This window comes from Callorhinchus milii, unplaced genomic scaffold, assembly GCF_018977255.1.
Source record: "Callorhinchus milii isolate IMCB2004 unplaced genomic scaffold, IMCB_Cmil_1.0 Scaffold12, whole genome shotgun sequence".
Lineage (NCBI taxonomy): Eukaryota > Metazoa > Chordata > Chondrichthyes > Chimaeriformes > Callorhinchidae > Callorhinchus > Callorhinchus milii.
In genome coordinates, this window is record NW_024704753.1 from 11652655 (window position 1) to 11676288 (window position 23634).

The window sequence follows — 23634 nt, forward strand, 5'->3', positions numbered from 1 at the left end:
TGCTCACGGCCGGCGACCAAACCCCACCACGGTTTCAAAGCTTGTGGCAGCCTGGAAATATCCCACTGAAAACACTGAGAGAAGCAGCATCTATCATAGCTTTTTAAAGGGAATAGGTCAAATCTTTGGAAACAAATCAGAATATGGGGAATGGGACTAAACATGATAATTCTGTGGAAGAGCCCGGCACAATAACCGAGAGGTCTCCTGTGCTGTAAAATTCTGATCCTATGAAAACTAGCATTGAAGTGGAGAGGCTGGTAAATGTCCACTGCTACTGGTTCAACCCATCACCAGTAAGAGGATGTTTCAAGGGTGTGAAGGGCAAGTTTTGGACAGATACCAGAAAGTATTTCTTTACACAGAAGGGGAAAGGGAATCAACCACTACAAGTGGTTGTCAGGAAGCGTCAATAGAGTCACTGAGACTCATGAAAGATGCTGTAATGGGAAAACAGGAGGGTGGGTAATCTGCAAGGATGAGATCAAATCACTCAAAACACTTACTGACTACTCTTCCGAACATTGCTCTCTCTCTCCCTCGCTACTTTCCCTCTCGCTGTCCTGCCCTCTGTCCTTCCTGCATACTGCCCTGTCCTCTCTCCCTCATGCTTCCCTGCCCTCTCCCTCACTTGCTGTCCTTCTCACACTTCCTCTATGTTTCTCTCACTTTCTCTTTCATTGTCTGCGCTCTCTTTCTACTAGCTGCCATCTCTTTCCCTCTCTCTTGCTCACTGTCATCTCTCTTTCTCCCCTCTGCTCACTGCCACTCTCTCTCTCTCTCTCTCTCTCTCTTTCTTCCCCTCTCTTCCCCGTAGGCTGCCGAAGCCTTGCATTGCCCAAACCGAATGGGTTTAGTGCAGAGTTGGTGCCAGCCCTCTGACAGAGTTTCCTCTCTCTCGTCGTTGCAGCGGGAGTCTGAAGAGAAAAATTGTGCATTGAAGGAGCAGCTGAAGTCGTGGCAGCGATTACGGCACGATTTGGAAAGGGCACGACTGCTGGTGGAGCTGATTCGCAAGCGGGAAAAGTTGAAGAGAGAGGAGGTTGGACAGCTCTTGGAAGTTATCTGGAAACCTTGGTGTCTATTACACGTGGAGTCGGATCTTAGAGTTAATTCCCATGCTCTTAGCATGGGAAGGGGAACAGCGAGGGGAAGCTAAATTTTGGAAGGTTTTATGGGCAGGCTTGATGGACCAATGTGACCCCTGGCTGATTTCCCCCCTTCCCCTCACCCCCAGCACCCAGGGGCATTGAGGTCTATTGCGGCCCCAAATGTTGTCTCGGTTGAAATTGGTTCATTCGGCACAGATCCTGCTGCCTTCTGATCTGTGGGGGCCTCATGCAGCTCCTTTCCTCATCACGCCAGAATACAAAGGCTTGTCAACCTTTCTTCATTTCCAGCTGGAATTGGGTGGTAATAACCTCTGCTTTGCTTGTAACCCAGATTAAAATACAGCAGTTTGCTATGGAGATGCAGCTGACGCCCTTCCTTATCCTTCTTCGCAAGACCCTGGAGCAGCTTCAGGAAAAGGACACGGGGAACATCTTTGGCGAGCCCGTACCCCTGAAGGAGGTATGTAACCCACAGTGAGCATGAAACAATGCATTGTGGAGTCCTGTAGAGTATAGGTTAGGGCATTCCCTGCAAGGGAGAGGACCTGAGTTTGATTCCCGTGCAGAGACTCCGGGAGAAACCTCCTTCTCTTTTCGAATAGCGCCATGGGATCTTTAAAATCTGTACTGAATAGGCAGACTGGACCTGTTTTACGTCTCCTGAAGGATGCCACCTCCAAGAATGCAGCGCTCTCCAGCGTTACGTTGGAGTGTCGGCCTGGACTCTTTGAGTTTGAAGTCCTGACATAGGCTTGAACCCACTCCATTCTGAGTCAGAGGTGAGAGTGTGAGCCAGGCTGATAGTTGTAAATGGAAGTTGCCAGACAGTCTGGTTTGCAGTCGTATTCTAAATTATTGTCAGTTCCATTTGTCCAATGTAACATTGCAATTCAAATTATACATACAGAATGTGCCTACATGTTCAACATGAGCACACTGTCACAAACATGTTTTTCCACTGAGTTTGGTAACTTTGGTGATCTATTGGAAGCAGTTGTTGGCATTCAAGTTAAAATTCTCTTCAAGCATCTGAGTCGGTCTATTTGTTGGTGCACCACCACTGGGAGTCCATATAAGATTTTCTACTGGCACATTTAACCCCTCCAATCCGGCTTCCATGCTGCCCATAGCACGAAACAGCCCTGGTCAAAGTCCCTAATGACATTCTGAACATCTGTGATCAAGGCTCCCTCTGCGTCCTTGTCCTCCTCGACCCCTCTGCCACCTTCGACAGTGTCGACCACTCCATCCTCATACACCACCTCTCCACTTTACTCAATTTTCACAGACCTGCCCTTGCCTGGTTTGATTCCTATCTCTCACTGTCTCCACTTTGTTGCCTCTCACGGTTTCTCCTCCAGCCCCCGCACTGTCACGTCTGGCATCCTCCAGGACTCTGTCCTTGGTCCTCTCCTCTTTAATATCTACATGCTGCCCCTTGGTGACATCATCCGCAGACATGGGGTCAACTTCCATATGTATGTGGATGACACCCAACTCTATCTTTCTGCCTCCACCCTCAACTCCAGGACCACTGCTGTCCTGACAGACTGCCTGTCGGACATCAAGTCCTGGATGAGGGGAAATTTCCTATATTTGAATGTGAACAAGACTGAGGCCCTCCTGATTGGCTCGCGCCAGCGCCTCTGCACTACCTCACCCCTCAGGCCGCTGAAACTCTTGTTCATGCCTTCATCACCTCCAGGCTCAACTGTGCAAACACCCTGCTTGTCGACCTTCCCAACTCCTCCCTCCACAAGTTGCAGATAATCCAGAACTCTGCAGCCCGTGTCCTCTCCTGCACCAAACTCCATGACCCCATCTCCCCCACTCTCGCCCGACTCCATTGGCTCCCTACCCTTCAGAGGATCCAACTCAAGATCCTGATCCACACTTACAAAGCCCTCCATAGCCTTGTCCCACCCTACCTCTGCAAACTCCTAACCCCCTACCAACCCGCTCTTTCCCTCCGCTCAGCCGGCTCCGGCCTGCTCCATGTCTCCCGACCCACCCGCCTCACCATTGGCGGGAGAGCCTTCAGCCACTCTGCCCCCAACCTCTGGAATTCCATCCCCCAATCACTCCGCCTCGCCCCCTCCTTAGCCTCCTTCAGGTCCCGCCTCAAGACCCTCCCCTTCGACTATGCCATCGGCCACTCCCTTCCCCTCCTCTCCTTTCTCCACTCCCCCCGACCCCAGCTTGGGTCTGAAATACTGTGCACTGTCCAGCGCCTTGGGACATCCTCCCGACGTGAAAGGTGCTATATAAATGTAATCTTGTTGTTAATCACTAATAAAAAGTGCTGGCGACACCTACGGGCCAAGTATTATTCCTATAACAACTTCTCAATTTTGCTTGAACTCAGGAAATTGGGTTTCGGACTCTGAATGAAAACTGCTACCTTTAGATGATAATAATAATCATTGCTTTTGATACAGCACCTTAACACCTCCTTGAGACGTCTCAAAGCGCTTCACAGTATATATATTGTAAAGTGAATGTGAATTTTGTACACAAAATGCTATAACTTTAAATATAGAATTCTATAGCTATAACTTTAACTCCATCCCGTATTTCAATGTTGTTCAGGTTCCAGATTACTTGGATCACATTAAGAAACCAATGGACTTCAAGACCATGAAACAGCAGCTGGAGGAGCACCTATATCGGACGTTTGATGAGTTTGAAGAGGATTTTAATGTGATTGTGAAAAACTGTTTACAATACAACGCCAAGGATACTATATTCTACCGCGCAGCCATCCGTCTCCGAGACCAGGGTGGTGTGGTGCTGAAGCACGCCCGCAGGCAGGCAGAGAAAATCAGCTTTGACTGTGATACCGGGATGCACACACCTGAACTGGTGGCACCAGACAACTCTGGGCAGCTATTCTGGGAAGAAGGTGAGTGTATTTTCAGATTAAAGATTAATGACTGATGTCACTCATCCCTGCTTGTTTGGAATCCAATTTCAGATGTAATAATCATTGCATTTGATGTAGCAGCTGTAACGTCAAGTGCCTCAAACTGCTTCAGAGTATCTGTGACTGCAAAATTGTAGGCAAACCCAGCAGCCAATTTGCACACAGCAATAGCCCACAAAGAGCCTTAAAGTGAACGAATGATTTTATTTGGAGATTGTTGGCCAGCAGAACATGAGGAGAAATTCCTCTTTTCGAGGACTGCAGCGGGATCTTTGATGTCTGCCTGAACAAGTAGCCGTGATCTTGTTTTGCAGTCTCCGAAGGACGGCAACTCTGTGACAATGTGGCACAATGTAGCCTTGTGTTCAGCATAGGAATAGGAGTAGGCCATTCAGCCCGTCGAGCCTGTTCGGCCATTTAATTAGATCATGGCTGATCTATTTCTTTACTACAATTTCAAATCCAATTTCCTGCTTTCTCCCCATATCCCTTAATACCCCGACCTACCAAAAATCTGTCAATCTCTTTCTTGAAGGTATGGATGGATCCAGCATCCATGACCTTTTGGGGGAGAGAGTTCCAGATTTCTACCACCCTTTGAGTGAAAAAATGCTTCCTAATTTCACTCTTAACATAACATGTAGGAGTAGGCCATTCGGCCCTTCGACCCTGCCCCGCCATTCAATCATGGCTGATCTTCTAATCTAACTCCAGCTAATAACCTGACCCTGCCTTATGCCCATATCCCTCAATCCCCTTTGCAATAAGAAATCTATCTATCTCAGTCTTGAATATGTTCAAGGACTGAGTGTCAACAGCCCTTTGGGGTAGTGAGTTCCATACATTCATCGCCCTTTGAGTGAAGAAGTTCTTCCTCAACTCAGTGTGAAAGGGCTGACCTCTGATTTTAAGGTTGCGACCCCTGGTTTTAGTTTCTCCAACCAGGGGAAACAATCTCCCACTATCTACTCTATCATGCCCTTTGATGATCTTATAGGTTTCTATAAGATCCCCTCTAATTCTTCTATATTCTAGAGAATATAGGTCCAAATTGGTCAGCCTATCCTCGTAACTCAACCCCTTCATCCCTGGTACTAACCTAGTAAATCTACACTGCACCCCCTCCAAGGCAAGTACATCCTTCCTTAAATAAAGAAGACCAAAACTGCACATAGTATTCCAGGTGTGGTCTCACCAGGGCCCTATACAGTTGCAGCAAGACTTCCCTACTCCTATACTCTAATCCTTTCATAATGAATGCTAACATACCGTTCGCCTTCCTAATTGCTGCTGCACCTGCAGACTAACTTTCTGTGATTGGTGTACAAGAACACCCAAGTCCCTCTGGACGCTAACACATTCTAATCTCTCCCCTTCTAAAAAATAACCCGCTCTACTGTTTTTGCTACCTAGGTGAATGGATGACTTCGCACTTCCCTACATTATACTTCACCTGCCACCTACCTGCCCAATCACCTAAGCTATCTACGTCTCGCTGCATTTTTTTTTGTCGTCCTCTGTGTTGGCACTTCCTCCTAGTTTTGTGTCATCCGCGAATTTAGATATATTAACTTCAATGTCCTCATCTAGATCGTTGATGTAGATGGTAAATAGCTGAGGCCCAAGGACTGATCCTTGTGGCACTCCACTAGTCACATTCCGCCAATCCGAAAAGGACCCGTTTATCCCTACTCTTTGTTTCCTACCCGTTAACCATTCCCCAATCCACGTTAATATGCTCCTGCCAATTCCATGGGCCCTTATCTTTTGGACAAACCTTTTATGCGGCACCTTATCGAATGCCTTCTGGAAGTCCAAATAGACCACATCCACTGATTCACCCTTATCTGGTTTACTGGAAATATCCTCAAAATACTCTATGATATTTGTCAAACATGATTTCCTTTTTGTAAAGCCATGTTGACTTGGCCTAATTATATTGTGCTCCTCTAAATACCGCACTACCATATAATCAATGATTCTAAAAATTTTCCTATCACTGATGTGAGACTAACTGGCCTATAGTTCCCCACCTTTTCCTTTCCACCTTTTTTAAATAGTGGTGTGACATTTAAATGGTTTGGTTCTAATTTTAAGACCATGCCCCCTTGTTTTGCATTCCCCCATTCCCCCAACATAGGAAATAGCTTTTCTGCATCTACCCTATCAAATCCCTTTATCATCCTAAAAACCTCTATCAAATCACCCCTCAATCTTCTAAATTCGAGGGAATACAATCCAAGTTTACGCAGCCTTTCCTCGTAACTTAACCCTTTTTGGCCTGATAACATTCTGGTGAACCTGTGCTGCACCCCCTCCAAGGCCAATATATTTCTCCTGTGGTGCGGTGCCCAAAACTGAACGCAGTCTCCAGGTGGGATCTGACTAACGCTTTATGCAGCTGAAGCATCATTTCTTTCCCTTTGCATTCCAGGCCTCTCGAGTTAAAGGCCAACATACCATTTGCCTTTTTGATTATGTTTTTAGTGATTTGTGGATATAGACACCCAAATCTGTTTGCTCTTCCGCAGCTCTTAATTTCTCCCCGTTAAGAAAGTATTCTGCCCTATCTTTTTTCGGTCCATAGTGGATGACCTAGCACTTCCCTACATTGAACTCCATCTGCCACAGCTTTGCCCACTAACTTAATCTGTCTAAGTCCCTCTATAACTTCCTACTCCCATCTTCACTACTTGCTGAGCTTCCTATCTTAGTGTCATCCGCAAACTTGGATTCAAAACTTTCTATTTTTTTCATCCAAGTCATTTATGTATATATCAGTTTGGTTTATGAGCTTCAAAGTCTCAAATCAGATCCTGAATCAAACCATTCAAATTCTCTTGCTATTGTATTATGAAGATAGTTTGTCTCCATTGCTACATTGTCACAGCAGACAGTGAGGTGGAACAGTAAACACATTTTTAACAACTTCATGGAGGATGTCTCAAAGACCCTTGGCACCAGAACTGGGGTGGGAACTGAGAGGGCAGAGTAAATTGGCTCTCCATGTAGATGTAAAACAGGCCTATCTTTCTCAATAATCACAAAAATAATCTAATTAAATCACCATTGCTAGATGACTTGGCTTACTATCAGAGACCAAATGTTAATCCTGCAGAGGTTGTAGTGTTATACCAAATTGCTGCTACTTGTATTTTGCATTCTGCATTTCGTGTAATTCTTTTACGTGTGGAGGATGTCTCATAACTAGTTCACAATATTTACTGTGAAGTGTAGTGACTATACCCAGCACTTCAGTCATGGTATCGCCTCATCTTACCACTGTGACCCCCTCAAACACCACTGACGTGGCAGCTCCTTTCACTCTACAGGAAGTGGCCTGCTTCATGTCTCCCACTTACCTTCCCTCACCATTCGTAGGTGGGTTTTCATCCTCTCTGTCCCAGTCTTTGTAATGCCATCCTTGAGTCCCTCAGACTTGTTCCCTCCCTCACCTCGTTCAAGGTACGAGTTAAGACCTACCGCTTTCATCTTTCCCCTCTGCCCCCTCAGTTCCCACCCCAGTTCCGGTGCCAAGGATTGTTAAGGGTCTTTGAGACATCCCCCATGAAGTTGTTAAAAGTTTGTTTACTGCTGTTTTCCTTTCGATCCATCTCTTTCTCATTATAAATACGGTATGGCAGAAGTGGATCGGCTGCTGGTCCCCGAGAACCGATCGCACTTGCCGCTGGAGGAGCAGCTGAAGATTCTCCTGGAGAAGCTCGAGACGATGGGCTCGGTCAAACAGAACAGCGGGCGCTCACGGCGAGCCAAACTACTGCGTAAGGAGATCACCATGATCCGACGGAAGCTCGGGCAGCACAGAGAGCCAAGCCTGGGATCAGACCGGCACGGCGCTCCGGGAAGGGGATGCGTTCCGGGAATGAACCCCTCCATTAAAGACGGACAGACGGACAGTGCAGCTGAGGAAAGCAGCTGTCATGAGACAGGGAAAGGTATGGATTTAACTCGAGCTTTCAAATTATTTGAGTTTCTAACAGGAGAGAAATCAAAAATAACTTGAAATGACTAATCACTAAAACAGAGTTTTAATATAAAAAGGGCAAGATTAGAGGGTACTCATAGAGCAAACTGAAATATAGCTCCGTGCGTGTTGTCTTTTCACTACTTACGTCCTGTTGCAGTGTATTAGTGATGCATCAACAGTTTCAGACTAGGGCAGGGCTTTAGTTCACCCAGTTAACTGATCAACTTCTCTATAGTTACTTCCATACATCTATCTCATTACCCAATTGCAGCGAAACTTCAACATCTAGCAAAAGAACACTTAAAAACACGCTCCTGTATTCCAATTAACTTTTATTGTCCTTATTATGAAACTGTGACCCTTTTGATTTAGAATTTTGTTCAAGATACAAACAAATGATCTCTATTCAAATTTTCCAAACCATTCACAATATAAACACATCTGTCAGATTCCCCCTTAAGTGTTTTTCCAAGAGACACAAATCTGCTGGTTCTAGAGATTCTAGCAGCAAGGAACAGGTGTTCTGTGTGGACTCCCCAGGTGTCCGTGTGAAGTTCTGTTCCAGTCATGCCTAGTGTGATATGACAGGAGTAGAACTTCCGATGACATTTGGGGACTGGGAGAGTAGAATTAAATTAAACTACATTAAACATCTGCTCTCAGGCTGACTGTAACAAGTGTGACTGAGACAGACCAATACATGTGCATGAGCCATCTGTTATACTATTTAAGGCAAGGTCAATAGAATATATATTCACGAGGAGTTGTCTTGACAGGGAAAACAACATAAATGACTTTTATCATTGTTAAATACGTTTGTTTAACCCAGGTAGCCTAAATAATCCTTACATTTAATATAGCCCCCTATCACATTGCTTTACAGGATTTACTGTAAAGTGTAGTGACTGTATTTCAAGGCAATTTCCACACAGTAATGTGCCATAGCACCTAACAATATTCACTTTAATTTCAAATTATTTCTATTTTGTAACATGCTTTGAAACTGGACATTGCCTGCCTGTTTCAGAGCTGAGGGTGTTGAATCCTGGTTTATATTCACCTCCTCATCCATGTTTACCCCCAAATTCAGATTAATTGGCTATTCAGCCTGACTTAGTTGGTAGCACTCTGGCCTTTGAGTTCGAGTGGTTGCGTGTTTGAGCTCCATTTAGGGACTTTGAGCTCCATTTTGGACTTTTTCACATAGTCTAGGTTGACACTCCAGTCAGTGTTGAGTGCTTCGAGTACCATCGTTCAGTTGAAATGTTAAACTGAGGTCCTGTCTGCCTGTTCAGTGGGACGTTAAAAATCCCATGGCACATTACCCACATCACAGTCAATCCTGTGAAGTGTGTTGAGACATTTTGACATCTTGATAGTTAAATCAAATGCAAGGTATGCATCTTGTTTGTGGGACGTTGCTAGCACAAATTAACACATCGTACGATGTTCACTTTCATTTCTAATCATTTTTATTTTGTAACCTGCTCCAAGACTGTACATTGCCTGCCTCTTTAAGAGCTTAGTGTTCATACCCACTACTTACTGCTGAGTTCTGTGCAGACCCTTGTGAATTTAATACTTTATCCAACCAGGGCACTTCCCACGCTGTCAATATCTCTCAGGCAACTAAGAAGCTGCTATCTGTGTGCTTGCTCACTGTAGTGCCCGTAAAGCATTGAAAATGAAAATAATAGTTTCAAGAGGGAAGCAACCAAGTACAGTGTATGAAGGATAGAGGCTTGAAGAGGTATGAGAATAAGGCAGAATGAATGAATACCTGCGCTGAGAGCTGGTGCAGACTCGATGAACTGAATGGCCTTTCTGTGCTTCAATTTCTATGGTTCTATGAGAAATTTGGTTAACAGCGTTGTAGGTGAAGTGGCTGAGAGGAAACTGTGGTTTGGTGGCTTTCTCTGCTCTTGCTCCTCGTTGGCTGCAGCTCCGAGCTGCTGCTCAGTTCTATTCTAATAACTAACACTAAGATACTAGTTGTGCTAGCTTTTGCTGTTAAGAATCCCCTCTCTAAGCTTTGAGAAGTGTTGTATGTTGACACGCTTTGCTTCACCAGAAAATATTGCCGTCCATCTGCAGGGCTCGGCACCACCTCCTCAGCCTCGGCGGCAGAAGTCGGGAGACGGACAAAGTTTCTGTTCACGGCAAAGTCCAAGAACAAGTGTATCGGCTTACATAAGCGGCCAGGCCGCCCACCCAAGAACCGTGAGGCCCAGGTTATCCCGAGCCAGGGTGTGGGCACCACCAACCCTGCGGCTCCACAAACCCCAAGCCGCTGCAGCCAGTCCAGGAAGAGAGGCCGCAGCTCCAGCACCAGCTCAGAAAGCGACAGCGACAAGTCAGCAGGGGGAGACGCTCACATTGGTAAGGACACCGCGCTTGAATTTCACCAAAATTCACAGATCATTAACTTTGCATTTGTAGTCCTGTAACCTATTGATTAGAGCACTCACCTCACAAGCAAGAGACCCAGGTGCAATTCTCAGGTGTGGTGAAACATGAGGCAGGTTTCCTTACTCTGTTTACCTAGCAGTAAGTAGGAACACAGTTGTTTGTCGATTGGCAGATCGCTTTCTGCAGGTAATAATCAAATGCAAGGATTATTATTATTTGAAGTAGCGCCTTTCACATCAGGATGATGCTTCACATGTTTTACTGCAAAGTGTAATCACTGTGTTTTGGAAGCAAACACTGTAGCCACTTTGTGCATAGCAATGAAATTATATTGAATTAGAGCTCCCACAACAGAGCAATGGGTTAAGCTCCGGCCAGGATAGAAGGCTTGAATCCTGGTCTGTACTGAGTTGCCTTATCTCAGCCACTCACTTCCTGTGCACTAGCCAGTTCTTGCACTAAAAGAAAAATGGCCGACGTCTTCTTCCATGGGTCACACATAATAGACATGGTTGCATGTGGACGTGTAATAAACACATGTTCACACATGGTTCCTATTAAACCTGTAACGTTGAAATAACAGCAGTAATCACCAAATTATATTTATATACTGCCTTTCATGTCGGAAGGATGTCCCAAGGCGCTGGACAGTTAAGGGTTTGCACACGAGCATGGGTTTGGAATCGAGATGTTTGGAGGGGATTGAGGATGGGGGGTGGCTGAAGGCACGGTCAAAGAGGAAAGTCTTGAGAATGGCCTTGGGAATGAATGTCTCATAGTGACTGTTAGTGACTGAATGTCTCAAAGTGTATTTCTAGTACAATCAACTGAGCCGGGCTGAGATGAAACTATTAGAAAAGAGGACACTTTTCCCAGTGTCCTGAGCAACAGTTCTCCAGATTACTTGTTCATTGCTGCCCACCATGTATGAACATGTGCTTATTATACGCCCACATGTCACCATATCTATTATGTGTGACCCATGGAAGCAGATGTTATCCATTTTCCTTTTAGTGCAGGAATTGGCTGGTGCACAGGAAGTGAGTTGGCTGACTGCATACATGCTCAGTAAAACCTGCTATGATGCTATCATGCTGGCCTAGAAATAGACAGTCACTACACTTTATGACATTTCAATGTTATAGGCACTACAACAGACAATGTATCAAACACAAGGATTACCATTAGGACGTGTTTTTTGCCACCAAATGGATCTGATTTCAGGATTTTGTCCCCATTTACAGGACTGCCAACCAATGGCTTTGATGGAGGCAGCCAGCCTGTGAACGAGAGTTTCCGAGTTTACCGGAACGAGCGAAGTCTCCCGAGAAGCAGCTCCGACACCGAGTCCAGTTCCAGCACCAGCAGCAGCGCCGCATCCGACCGCACCAGGTACCTCACATAGCCACCAATACACACTGATACACTGATACCAGCTCACCTCACGTAGCCACCAATACACACTGAGACCAGCTCACCTCACATAGGTAGCCACCAATACACACTAGTCTCACATAATACAGTATACCTAATACTTGCATGTGTACATGTGGTGGACCTCAGCTCTCTGATATACTCCATGCATAAAGGGCGCTATGTAAATTCAAGTTATTATAATAATAATTCTTACATTTCATAGTGTCTTATTATGATGTTGAGACATCTCAAAGCGCTTCACAGAATATATTGTAAAGTGGATTGACTGTATTTTGTGGACGAAATGCAGCAGCCAATTGCACCCAGCAGTGTGGTGAATTGAGTGACCAATTTCTTTTGAGGGATTATTACCCCTAGAAAGCGATCCACCAATCGATTAGCAACTGGGTTCCTACACACAGTAAACAGGCGTGTGGAGTAAGAAAACTTGCCCAATGTTTTTCCCTGCCACGAATTGAACCCAAGTCTCTCACTTGCGAGGCAAGTGGTATAATCACTATGCTACAGGATTCTGTGACTTGTTGTTAGTGCATAAGTGCAATTGTTAGAGCAACCTCAAACCGGTGGTTTGGAATATATAAAATCCCACCCTGATTATAGTGAGAAACGCTAGTGGCTTTTACTGTGCATGAATGTTGCCAACTAGCACACTTCCTGTGCTCTGGCCAGTTCATGACCTAAGAGGAAAAAATGGTCGACTTTTGATTCTTCAAGTCACAGATAACATCACTTCCTGTGTTTTGTGCATGTAGAAAGCAGGAAGCAATGTAAGTGATCTTATGAACAGGAAGTCAGCAATCTTAGTAATTTTCATTGCTCAGAAAGCCAATATAATTTTCCATGATCCTCACAGCAGTGACACTACTGAAGCATTTTAGACATGAGAGACACAGAGCCACTTTAGTGTTGCTGTTGGCACTTGGAAAACAATGCATTTCGTCCTGACCAAAAAGACTTCTTTCTCTGCCTCACAGCACAACCCCGTCAAAGCAGGGTCGAGGGAAACCCTCTTTTTCCCGGGTGAATTTCCATGAAGACAGCAGTGAAGACACTTCCTGTACAGAGAATGAATCCTATAATGTTGGTTCCAGCCGGCATGGGCACAGTGGTGAGTTGTGGTTTTGGGTCACTTTTGCTTCAAAGAAAGTAACTGTTAGCGACTGCGGGGCTCCAAATAAGTAAATCATTGAAAGGGGGGTGTCAGGTATGGAAAGCTATTGAGAAGGCAAATAGGATTCTCAGATTCACAGACTATTATAAGATTCCGGAACATCTGCTAGAACTTTTTTTGGTCATTTGGCTATCTCACGCATGCTGAAACCTAATTCTAGAAGGTATTAGGCACAAATTAGCGAGAAACAAGGCTTGAGGATCCCATAGTGTGTGTTAGAGTACAACTGGAGTTTAACTAGCTAAAACCAATTGAAAGCTCTGTCTAACAAGCTTTCCGCTGCTTGTCCAGCTAGCACCACCCTACTGTTAGAGCTTTGGATTGCAGAATTAACAGGAGCTGAGTGGGAAGAATCCTGGCCCCCAGTGACTGGTCTGCCCTTCAAGATGAGCCAGGCTGGCTGAGCACTCATCATCAGTGCCCCTCAAGTGCTGTAAACCCACCTTGTTCAAGAACTGGACCGCAGAGATTGCAATAAAGGATTGACTGAATTCTGATATTCCATTGCCAATTGGATTATTGTGTTTTTTGGGAGTTCTTGGCTTTCCATTAAAGAAAGGATCTCAGCAGAGTGTAGGAAGGGGGCTCAATTGGGGCATTTTCCACTAAAGAGGAGAAAACCTTGACCGTGCTTATGCCTACCGTCGGCAGGACTCTCGCCTCTAAGTCAAAAGGTTCAAGCCCCACGTCGAGACTTGGAACTCATGTAGTCTAAACTGACACTCCACTGCAGTTCTGGGGATATACTACATTATTCGAGGTGCTATCCTTCAGATCAGACCTTAAATCAATGTTTGTGGGACTTTAAGGATCCTATGGCACGAGTCAAAAAGAGTAGTATCTTGACCAAAAATCCACCAGATAAAATTGATCATTCACTTCATGGCTGTTTGTGGGACATTGCGGTCTGCAAATGGGTTGTCACATTTGCTCACAAAGCTTACAGTCTGTATACTTCACAGTATATCCTGAGAAGCATTTTGGAATGTCCTCCTGACGTGAAAAACACTTATCACAATATTATTATTAAGGCTGGATCAGTAGAATCATTTAGTGATGAACTGGATAAACACCTGAGCATATGGGGAGAGATCTGGAAAGTGGGATAAATAAAATGAAAGCGATTTAGAAACACAGTCCTGATCGGCAGTTTTCTATTCCTGTGGTGCTGTCACCATCTTGTGGCCAGACATCAGCACTGCAACAATCAGTAATAAATTAGAATTATATTTGGAGCGGGAAAAATACAAGGTGGATGAGTGAGGGGGGGATAGGAAAAGGGCTGGGGGCGAACAATATTTCCTTAATGGGACTTCTTCCCTTTGGGAAAACTGGTAGTGTAAAATCTGTGTCCAGCTTCGAGCATAGTGTAAAAGTGAAGTGAATTGAATGCGTAAAGTAGCTCAAGTATCCATAATTTTCATTAAGGTGGAGGAAAAGGCCAGGGTTTGTATCTCTGATACACAACTGAGCTCTAACTGTAACCATGTATAAAATTCAAGAGAATTTCTATCCACAATGTTGAACATGTTGATTCCTGGTTCCGGCATTGTAATTGCTAAAGCTTTCTCATATTTTTTTTACAACAGTGCGTAAGGGGCTGGGTCGTTCCACAGGCTGGTTGTCAGATGATGAAGACAGTCCCTTGGAGGCTCTGGATCTGGTCTGGGCAAAGTGTAGGGGTTACCCATCTTACCCAGCTCTGGTAAGCCTGCGGGAGAGATAACAGTAGGATTGCAATTGAGCTGCATTTTGATAGTGCATTCACTGTAAACGCGATCTGTTCCTTGCCATGTAATGGCTGCATTTATCTGCCCCGGCTATCTATGATTGTGGCTTAATTGGTCTTTATGGACAGACTTGGGCAGCTATTACTTTACAGAAATGTTTTCCTTTGTTCTCTGTGCAGATAATTGATCCGAAGATGCCTCGGGAAGGACTGTATCATCATGGTGTTCCTATCCCTGTTCCGCCACTGGATGTCCTCAAACTGGGAGAGCAAATGACAGTAGAAGCTCGCGAACATCTCTACCTCGTTCTTTTCTTTGACAACAAGAGGACCTGGTAAGATTTATGACCTGTTGTACCTCTTTGGGACCAGGTGTGTCAGACGTTGTAGGAGATAGCCTTTTGTTTAATCTGTCTCCATCCCCTAGCGTTTACTCAAATCCATTTGGAAGTATGAGACTCGTGACAAAGCAGATTGTGGCTGGATCATTGAGAAGAGTGGTCTTGATGGCCTTTTCACTGCTCGTATCTTCTTCATTCTCAGGCTCTTTACCCCAAGACTGTTGTATACGCCTGTACTAATGCTGACCAGTGCAGGGAGATATAACATTCTTCTAAGTCTAAATGGGCTATTGGCTGTGTATGTCAGCAGGTTATTCAAGTACCGGGAGTAGCACAGCTAAGCCCAATGCTGTCTTCACTTACTTTTTCCACCAGGGATCACTGGAGCAATCTCTGAGTCCTGATTCCTCATGGTTTCAGCCTTGAAACTTGTCTTAAAACATCAGATTGTGCAGAATTCTTTTGGTAAATTCAGTCTAACCAGTTTTCAGCAAAATAACTGGCTCTTACATTGGACTGAATTTAAAAAGGTTGCACAATCTTAAATTTTAAGATGAGGGTTTTAAGGCCTAGACCTAGGTAAAGATATGCATCAGCCTGGCTCACTTGGAAGCACTCTCACCTCTGCGTCAGAAATTTGTGGGTTCAAGCCCATGTCTGGACTTTGAACTCACAAAGTCTAAGACTAACACTCCAGTGCAGTAGTGGGGATGTGCTGCATTGTTGGAGGTACCATCTTTTGGATGAGATGTTAAATCGAGGTGCCGCCTGCCTGTTCAGGTGGTTGTTAAAGATCCCGTGGCGCTATTCGAAAACAAGGGAGTTTCTCCCGGTGTCCTGGCCAACAATCCCAAAGTAAAATTGATCATTCTGTTAGTGGGACATTGCTGTGTGCAAATGAGCTGCCGCTTTTGTCTACAAATACACAATCGCTACACCTTACAGTATATCCTGTGAAGTGCTTTGAAACATCCTCCTGTAATGAAAGGAGCTACAGTATACCAATTGCAAGGATTAAAGGATTAATTAAATTAAGACGGGTGCAATGATATAAACTGGGTGCTTTTTTCCCAGGCAATGGCTCCCTCGAACGAAGCTGGTTCCTCTAGGTGTGGACCAGACCATGGATAAAATGAAGATGTTGGAAGGAAGGAAGTCAAACATCAGGAAGTCTGTGCAGATCGCTTACCACCGGGCCATGCAGCATCGGAGTAAGGTGCAGGGAGAACAGAGCAGCGATTCTACCGATACTGACTGACACATAGAAATTTCATTCAGTTTTCATTTTTTAACATTTAAAATTTTTTAAAAACTAACCCCAGCCCTGAAGCTCGGCATCTCTGAGTGTAAAACACAGACGAGAGCTCCGTCTCAAAGCACTGAATTTTAAACTACAAGTATAGTAGAGGGCTGAGATTGGAGGCTGCTGAAAGCCAGTTATTGGCAGCTGAGGGGTTCTAAATAACCAGGAAAACAGAGTAAATATACCAACCGTTTACACAGAGGTAAAAGGTTCTTTAATACACAGTCAAATCAAGAGGCTGATTCACCAGCACCAGTCAAACATAAATCAGTCTAGTAAAATAGCAAAACTTTGTTTAGGGCAATTTTTCACCCATGAAATATAGTCAATTAATTTTACAGTATATTGTGTGAAGCTGCTTTGAGAGTCTCAAAGATGTAATAAGGGGCTATATCAAATGCAAGGATTATTATTATTATTAATAGTTATCTTTGATTGAATACAGAAAGTAAAACGAGGAACATTGCATAGTAACATTGTTCAGTCATTCGACCCAACTGGTCCAAGCCAGTGTTTATTTTCGACATAATTCCTCACCCCTTCTATATCCTGCTATTTCATTTTCTCTCAAGAATGAACATTTTGCGCTATTTCTAAACAGATTTCTTAATTAAGAAATCCCAATGGGGACTACTTGAGGCATTCTCACAAGTTAGCATCCTGGATTTCCTAATTGAGAAATCCGTTGAGAAATAATGTAAACATTGACCCTTTTTGGCTGTGGAACATGAGATGTGGCAATCCTCGGTGGATTGTCTTGACATCTGATTTTCCACTTGGAATTACATTTCATGGCCTTACATAACCCACCCTTTCTCAATCCAGTTCCACCAGTCCAATCCGTCCTTACCTTCTAACAGCAGCAAATATAGTCACCAACCCAGGAGCCCAAAGCCAAGAACAGAGAGATTTTTATCAGAGCGTTAAAGTGAGAAAACATTCACAGTCACCATGTGGAGTGAAAGGAAAGTAAAATAGTGAACATTTAGTACCTAACCCCATTCATTCTCAGATTCTAACCTTACTGCTAAATAACACAAATCGGTTTAAAACTGTGGGATAAAACTTGCAGCGTTCCTAAACGTACCCGTTCAGTGATGATCTGTGCACTGCCATTTTGCTTTCAATATGGATTTTAAATTATTTGTTATTTTTTGCTTTGCCAGGGTTTATTTAGCTGGGAAGACAAAAATAACTTCTAGCAGTACATATATTTAGTTCCCCTGACTACTCGTCACCCATTTATCTCTCATTTTACAGATGCTCATACTAGTCTTTCTGAAGCACACACCAGCTTAACTGCCAATTGCCTGTCACACACAGATACACTCTCACACTTACACACTAATCCTGTTCAGCAGCAGAAGTGTATCCTTCAGAACTTCAACAAAATAACCTCATCCTAGAACTTACTGATAATGAATAAATTCTCCCCTTTCAAATAAATATTTGTTAGATTGTTTTAGTGACGTAATGTAACTTTCTAAATTGTTTTTTGGAAGTGGTTTTATCTGTGAGAGTGATTGATCAGTCAGAGATTATGCAGCAATGGAGCTCTCTCAGGATATGATGATAATGGTCAGGGTGCTATGTCTAAGCCTCAGTGAGTAGGATAACTCTGCTTAGGTTGGAAAGGTTAACTCCAGAAGTTGGTGACTTGGTTAAATGAAGTGGATATTCACGGGCTGGGCAAGATTCTTGGTTTTCTGCTTTTGTGTACTTCACAGACCAGATAGCAGAATACAGTCTTACATGTCTGTATTTTCGTGTCCATCTCTTTGTTCCCCTGATTCTTAAAGCAGGTCAAAGTCGTAGCTAAACACAACTTAATTTTGCAGTTCCCCAAAAGCCTGTCAAAATCTTACCTTTTGTTAGAGCGCACAGCTGATTCCACACAGAACAACCTGCACTGGCCCATTTCGTAGGGCATTGTACTCATGACGTTTGTGTCTTTGTAAATCTTGACTACGTAGAGATTCAGTTATGAGGCATTCCTGCTTTGTGGATCTGGCAAATGTGGATTCTGGTGCTGGACTGGCTGGGAACAGAAATCAACAGTGTGAGATTTTCCCCTGTTAGGAAGCTGTGTGTCTGAAAGCTTGGGATCATTTGTGAAATATGGGACTTCCGGTTATTATCCCTTATACGTGAAGAATCCCTTCCCACTGCTGCACATTAAAAATATTTTCCCATTTCTCTCCTCCCTCTCATCTTTGTTTATCTGTAAATAGCCCTGCTTGCTACCTTAAAAAGCTGCTCAGGTGAATTGTCTGATGAAGCCAGACATTGCCTGTATAGTGAATGGTCATCACTTCCAGTCCTGGTCCCACTCCATTAATTGCAGTAAACCATTTAGTCTCCCCCACGATTGAAATGATTAATGATGTTAATGCACTTGGATTAACACCTGGGATCAGGAATAATCATATTCCCATCATTCACTCTTCAAGAGGGCTCACTTGGGGGTCTACTCTTAGAGAGAAGATATTAAAAATCCCTTTTAGTGGGCTTATTCTGCTCATCATGACTGTTCTGGCTCTTTGATAGAACAATCTATTTCTGTCCCATTTACCCACCTTTTCCCCAAACCCTAGTTTCTATGCTTTTTGGTCCCTCGTGCCTGGCATTAAGCCTATCATCATGGTCACATAGAGTTACTGATCTTATCATTCATTACACAATCGTAAGCCATATATACACACAATCGTTCTTTTCCCCCGTTCACACACAACCGGTCCCAATTCCTACCTTATTTTGACAGAATCTGCTCTTCCAACTAAACTGTCATCCCTCATTCCATCTACATCAGGCCTAAAAACACAGCATTGTCAGGTTCCCTCCCTCTCTTCCAATTATAATTAAACATTTGTTTTTTCATACAGTATTTCTCTACCAGTTCTGGGTGGGGAGCTAACTGGTCTTCAGACTCTAAATTTAAGATTAGGAAAAATCTTAAAATCTGTCTTAATTTGTGAAGCTGGAAATTCTGCACAATATTAATCGTTGAGATATGGGCTTGAGGCCATAGCTATGAAGAATTTGGATCTATAATATACAGGCACTAAAACCAGTAGCTAATGTGGGAAATGAGGACCCCAAACAGTGGGACAATGAAGGAAGTTCTCCTCTGTATTACAGCTAAAATACTGGGTCCACATTAGCGGCTAAGTGTTCTGCTCTGGGCAGATCCATTGTAAATAATGTACATTGTGATGTTAACGATTTTTAAATTATTTTGGGGGGGTTTGTAAGCACCCTGATGACATGAATAGACATTACAGCAAAGCATTATAATTTTCAGTACATTAACAAACATCATGAGACTTTTTAGTAACTGTTGCAGTTAAATTCTTAGCAAGTGGAATGCTTGTGTCTGTGTGTGTGTGTGTGTGTTGTATGAGAGAGCGATAGCAGCAACACCATTTTAAACCATTTAATAAAGAGACTGTAAATACTTCCATACTCTGGGTAGAAATGCTGTACTCAGATCGGGTGGGGGTGGGGGGGAGGAGGCAAGGGAAAGGGAGGGGGAAATGTCGAAATGTTACCTTTCCTTAATTTCTAGAATGTATTTTTTCAGTTTGTATTTATTTTGGAAGGAAAAAAAAAGCGCCAAAAAAAATTGATCTGAAATTCTTAGGGAAAATAAATAAATGGCAATTTTGAAAACTTGTGTCATCTGGACTGACATTATTCAAGGGTCTCCCAACTTTTCCCTCTTACCCTCAGACTCAAGGAAGAGAGTTGCTGACAGGACCGTATCTGCCAGAGAAACATCTACACCCGTGGCACACAGCGGAAGAAAACTCTGACATTCAATTTAATTCTTTTCCACCTAACGAGGTACAGATAGGACCGAGTGTCTCATTGCTGTCCTGAGGTCTCACTGCTATACTAAATGCCTTTTACCATCCTGACTGGATACATTACCAGAGAAACTCATCCAGGACAGTAAACAACTGCTCTTGAGTTAGTGCTCTCGAAAGCAAAGTAGTCACGGACACTAATTAGCAGGAAGATGGTGTTTTTATTCTGTTGATCATGTACCTAATAACTGACTTGACTTCCTATAATTATTCAGTTCCAATCATTTTGTATTGCCTTGATCTGTACCGAGTGTTCTGTGTGTGGGGCTGCACAGATACCCCCTCCATGTGAGTGCGGTGCAACCACCCCTTTTTATATGTGAAGTTTGAATAAATAAAGTGCTGTTTGTCTATCGGACTTCTCCCATATACACTGTATTGAGGGATTCTGGCCGGTCCTGAACTCTTATTCAAGACAGATGCCTGCAGGAGTCTGCTACCCAACTCTTGCTGATTTCATCCAAAGGAAAACTGTTCAATTCAGATGTGGTGAGTACGATGAACACAGTATTTATTTTATGTGCATTCTTTCCTCCCATTTGTATTGCACTGCGACGCGATATATTGTGTCCCCTACCAGGCTCTGGTCTGTACTGTTAATTTGTCGATCAGGACACATCTGTGCATTTTACCTTCAGTGCAATCTTTATTATAGTGTGTCCCTGACAATGTGAGCTGGGCTTTACAGTGTGTCCCGACAGTATGAGCTCTATATTACACTGTTTGGTTCATGTATCTGACTGCACAGTGTTCCACTTGTAACTAGACTGAGACAGTACATTCTCCAGACAGTTGGTTCTCAAGATATTGTTTTGTTGTATATCACCCACCAGTGTTTGACACTCTTTCACACTCCGGTCAATATTGTTATTCCTTACCTACCTACAGTATTCAAAGTTCCAGTATGACATTCACCCTATTGCATGTTATTGATATTGTCCAGTCCCCGTTGTTCCTCTCTGTGCCCAGTGAATCAATTTCCTGGGCACTTGCTTCAGTCATTTAGACTTTTCTTCTTGTGGCAGGTCAACCTGTCCTATTCCTGGGTACCTGTCCTGTGAGACCTGCACAATGCCATGTCCTTCATTCACTGAATCTGTCTACTGAGCGAGTAACTAATCATTAGCCCATGCTGTCTGTGTTCACCACTATATTCTGTGGTGTAACTGTTCCAGGTGTGTACCACTCAGTATACATCTCAATGTTTCGTATTGTTTCTCTGATATTTCATTTCAGTACATCTCTGTATACTGAACTCTGACCCAGGTGATTGGGACTAAAAATCTCCACTGTGTCCCAATAGCCAGCAGTTTGACTTCAATATCCTCACTCTAATCTTCAAATCGCTTCACTGTTTTGCCTCATCCAATCTCTGATATCTTCTCCAATCTTGTTCCTTTGCTATAGTCGTGTACTCTGCTCTGCTGCTTGTACCTCACATCCTCCATTCCACTATCAGTGCCCATGCTTTCAGCCACTTTGCCCTTGTCTCTTTCTGCTCAACGAATCCCCCCCACACTCACCTTTACATCACTTTCCTAGTTAATACCAGTTTCCATACCATCTGTTTGGGTAAGCACACACACTTATTGACTTGCATACACTTCCTATTGCTGTTTCTATTGTAGATCTTTCCATGTTCCATGTGGTTGTCTCTGTGGAATCCACCTCTGTGGAATCCACCCGCACTCTTGTCTGCGTGCTAGTGATGTGGCTCTATAAAGTCACTGGGGCTACAGCTATGGATTTCTGCACCACTTGTGCACCACAAGTGTTGGCTAATTCATTAATCCCTTCCCAAATGGAGCCTGCAGACAGTTGATGGTCAAAGCCTATATCAAACCATCTCAATGCACTTCACAGGCCATTAAGTGTAGTGACTGGGAATTTGTGGGCAAACACAGCAGCCATAAATCCATGACCAATTTATCTGGAACATTGTTGACCAGAACACTGGGAGAAATTCCCTAGCTTCATGGGATCTTCAACGTCCACCTGAACAAGCAGACAGGACCTCAGCTTAATGTCTCATCTGAAGAACGACATCAATGCAGTGTTCCTCCTTTACTGGATTGCCAACCTAGACTGTGACATCAAAGTCCAAACGTGGAGCTTGAACAGACAACGTTCTGATCTTGAAGTGATTGTGTGACTGACTGAACCAAGCTGACACCTGATTTTTAGAGTATTCCTGTAACGTCGCAGACGCACTGATGGATGGAGACAGTCTTTGTGAAAACTACTGCTGCTGAGATGTATGAAGATTAGCTGTAATGTCAACAATTGGGTTACTACTTGAGGAACTGAGCAGCACGGCATCGTATGGCTACAGGTGTATATCAACAGAGCAGATGAGTGGCGACAGGTGAGCAACAGCAGGTAAGTGGCTACACAGCAGGTGAGTGGTGACAGCAAAGTAGAAGTAGGGAATAATTATACCATTTCAGACTTGGAAGGTGTCAGATTCAATTGATACTTTTGTGTTTTGTTACACAGCCTGTTAATTGTGTTTATATGTATGCCAATAAACTTGATACACCTCGCATTCAGTATCTGTGGCTTCCTGCAGTGCTGGACACCCTTGATCTTAATAATAATAATGATAATCCTTGCATTTAATATAGCGCCTATCCCGTTATTGAGACGTCTTAAAGCACTTCACAGTATATACTGCAAAAGTGGATTGACTGTATTTTGTGGGTGAAACGCACAAATAATAAAATTGAGGTAGATAAATAATATCTTAATTGTTTTTGCTGTCCAACCTTCCCCTGAGGCCACGTTCCTGGCTACATTCAGTGTGTGCCTAATGGCAAGTCCCCAAATATAAAGCAAAAGCTAAAGGGAGAAATTGGGTTTTGGTTTACACTTATGTAGCATTTCAGAACAAGCGTCCAGAATTTGGCAAATTGCTTAATTCAGTCAATCTTAGCTTTGAAATCCTATTTTTCTGCAGTTCTTGAATGAAACTTACATAAAACCGGCATAAAAATTAAGATTGTATTTAAACGTTTACCAAATTTGACATGCTCATTCTGAAACACTACATAACCATGCAGAGAAAACCTAGACACTGGTGGGATTTCTTCCTGTTCGTGCATGTTTTGCTCACAAAATATACAGTCAATTAATTTTACCATATATTCTGTGAAGCACTTTGAGACATCTCAATAATGTGATAAGGGGCTGCATCAAATGCAAGGATTGTTAGTAGTTCACATGTTTGTTTGAATTGCACTCTTTAATGTTGTACCCCAAACCTGATTTGTCTTTTTCTTAAGTGAAGCTTAGAACTTTCCTCAATATCCACAGGAGCTGAGCTTGACTACCTGTTGAACAATGACCTCTTTTGTTT

At 43.5% G+C, this 23634-nt stretch overlaps 1 protein-coding gene across 3 annotated transcripts in view; it reads left to right on the forward strand.

Annotated features, from left to right (window-relative positions):
• Window positions 1-20632, forward strand: part of brpf1 (bromodomain and PHD finger containing, 1) — a 32036-nt gene extending 11404 nt beyond the window's left edge. The window contains exons 4-14 of one of the 3 annotated variants that reach the window (XM_007890258.2): window positions 911-1042; window positions 1444-1572; window positions 3702-4014; window positions 7680-7991; window positions 10118-10402; window positions 11677-11824; window positions 12844-12977; window positions 14630-14745; window positions 14950-15104; window positions 16185-16326; window positions 20143-20632. In XM_007890258.2, the coding sequence (XP_007888449.1) occupies window positions 911-1042; window positions 1444-1572; window positions 3702-4014; window positions 7680-7991; window positions 10118-10402; window positions 11677-11824; window positions 12844-12977; window positions 14630-14745; window positions 14950-15104; window positions 16185-16326; window positions 20143-20292 (2016 nt within the window). In that variant the 3' untranslated portion in view covers window positions 20293-20632. Of the gene's footprint in view, window positions 1-910; window positions 1043-1443; window positions 1573-3701; window positions 4015-7679; window positions 7992-10117; window positions 10403-11676; window positions 11825-12843; window positions 12978-14629; window positions 14746-14949; window positions 15105-16184; window positions 16736-20142 lie in introns of those variants that run through there. The other 2 variants (XM_007890259.2, XM_007890260.2) reach the window with 2 other exon arrangements.
• The last annotated feature ends 3002 nt before the right edge of the window (window positions 20633-23634 follow it).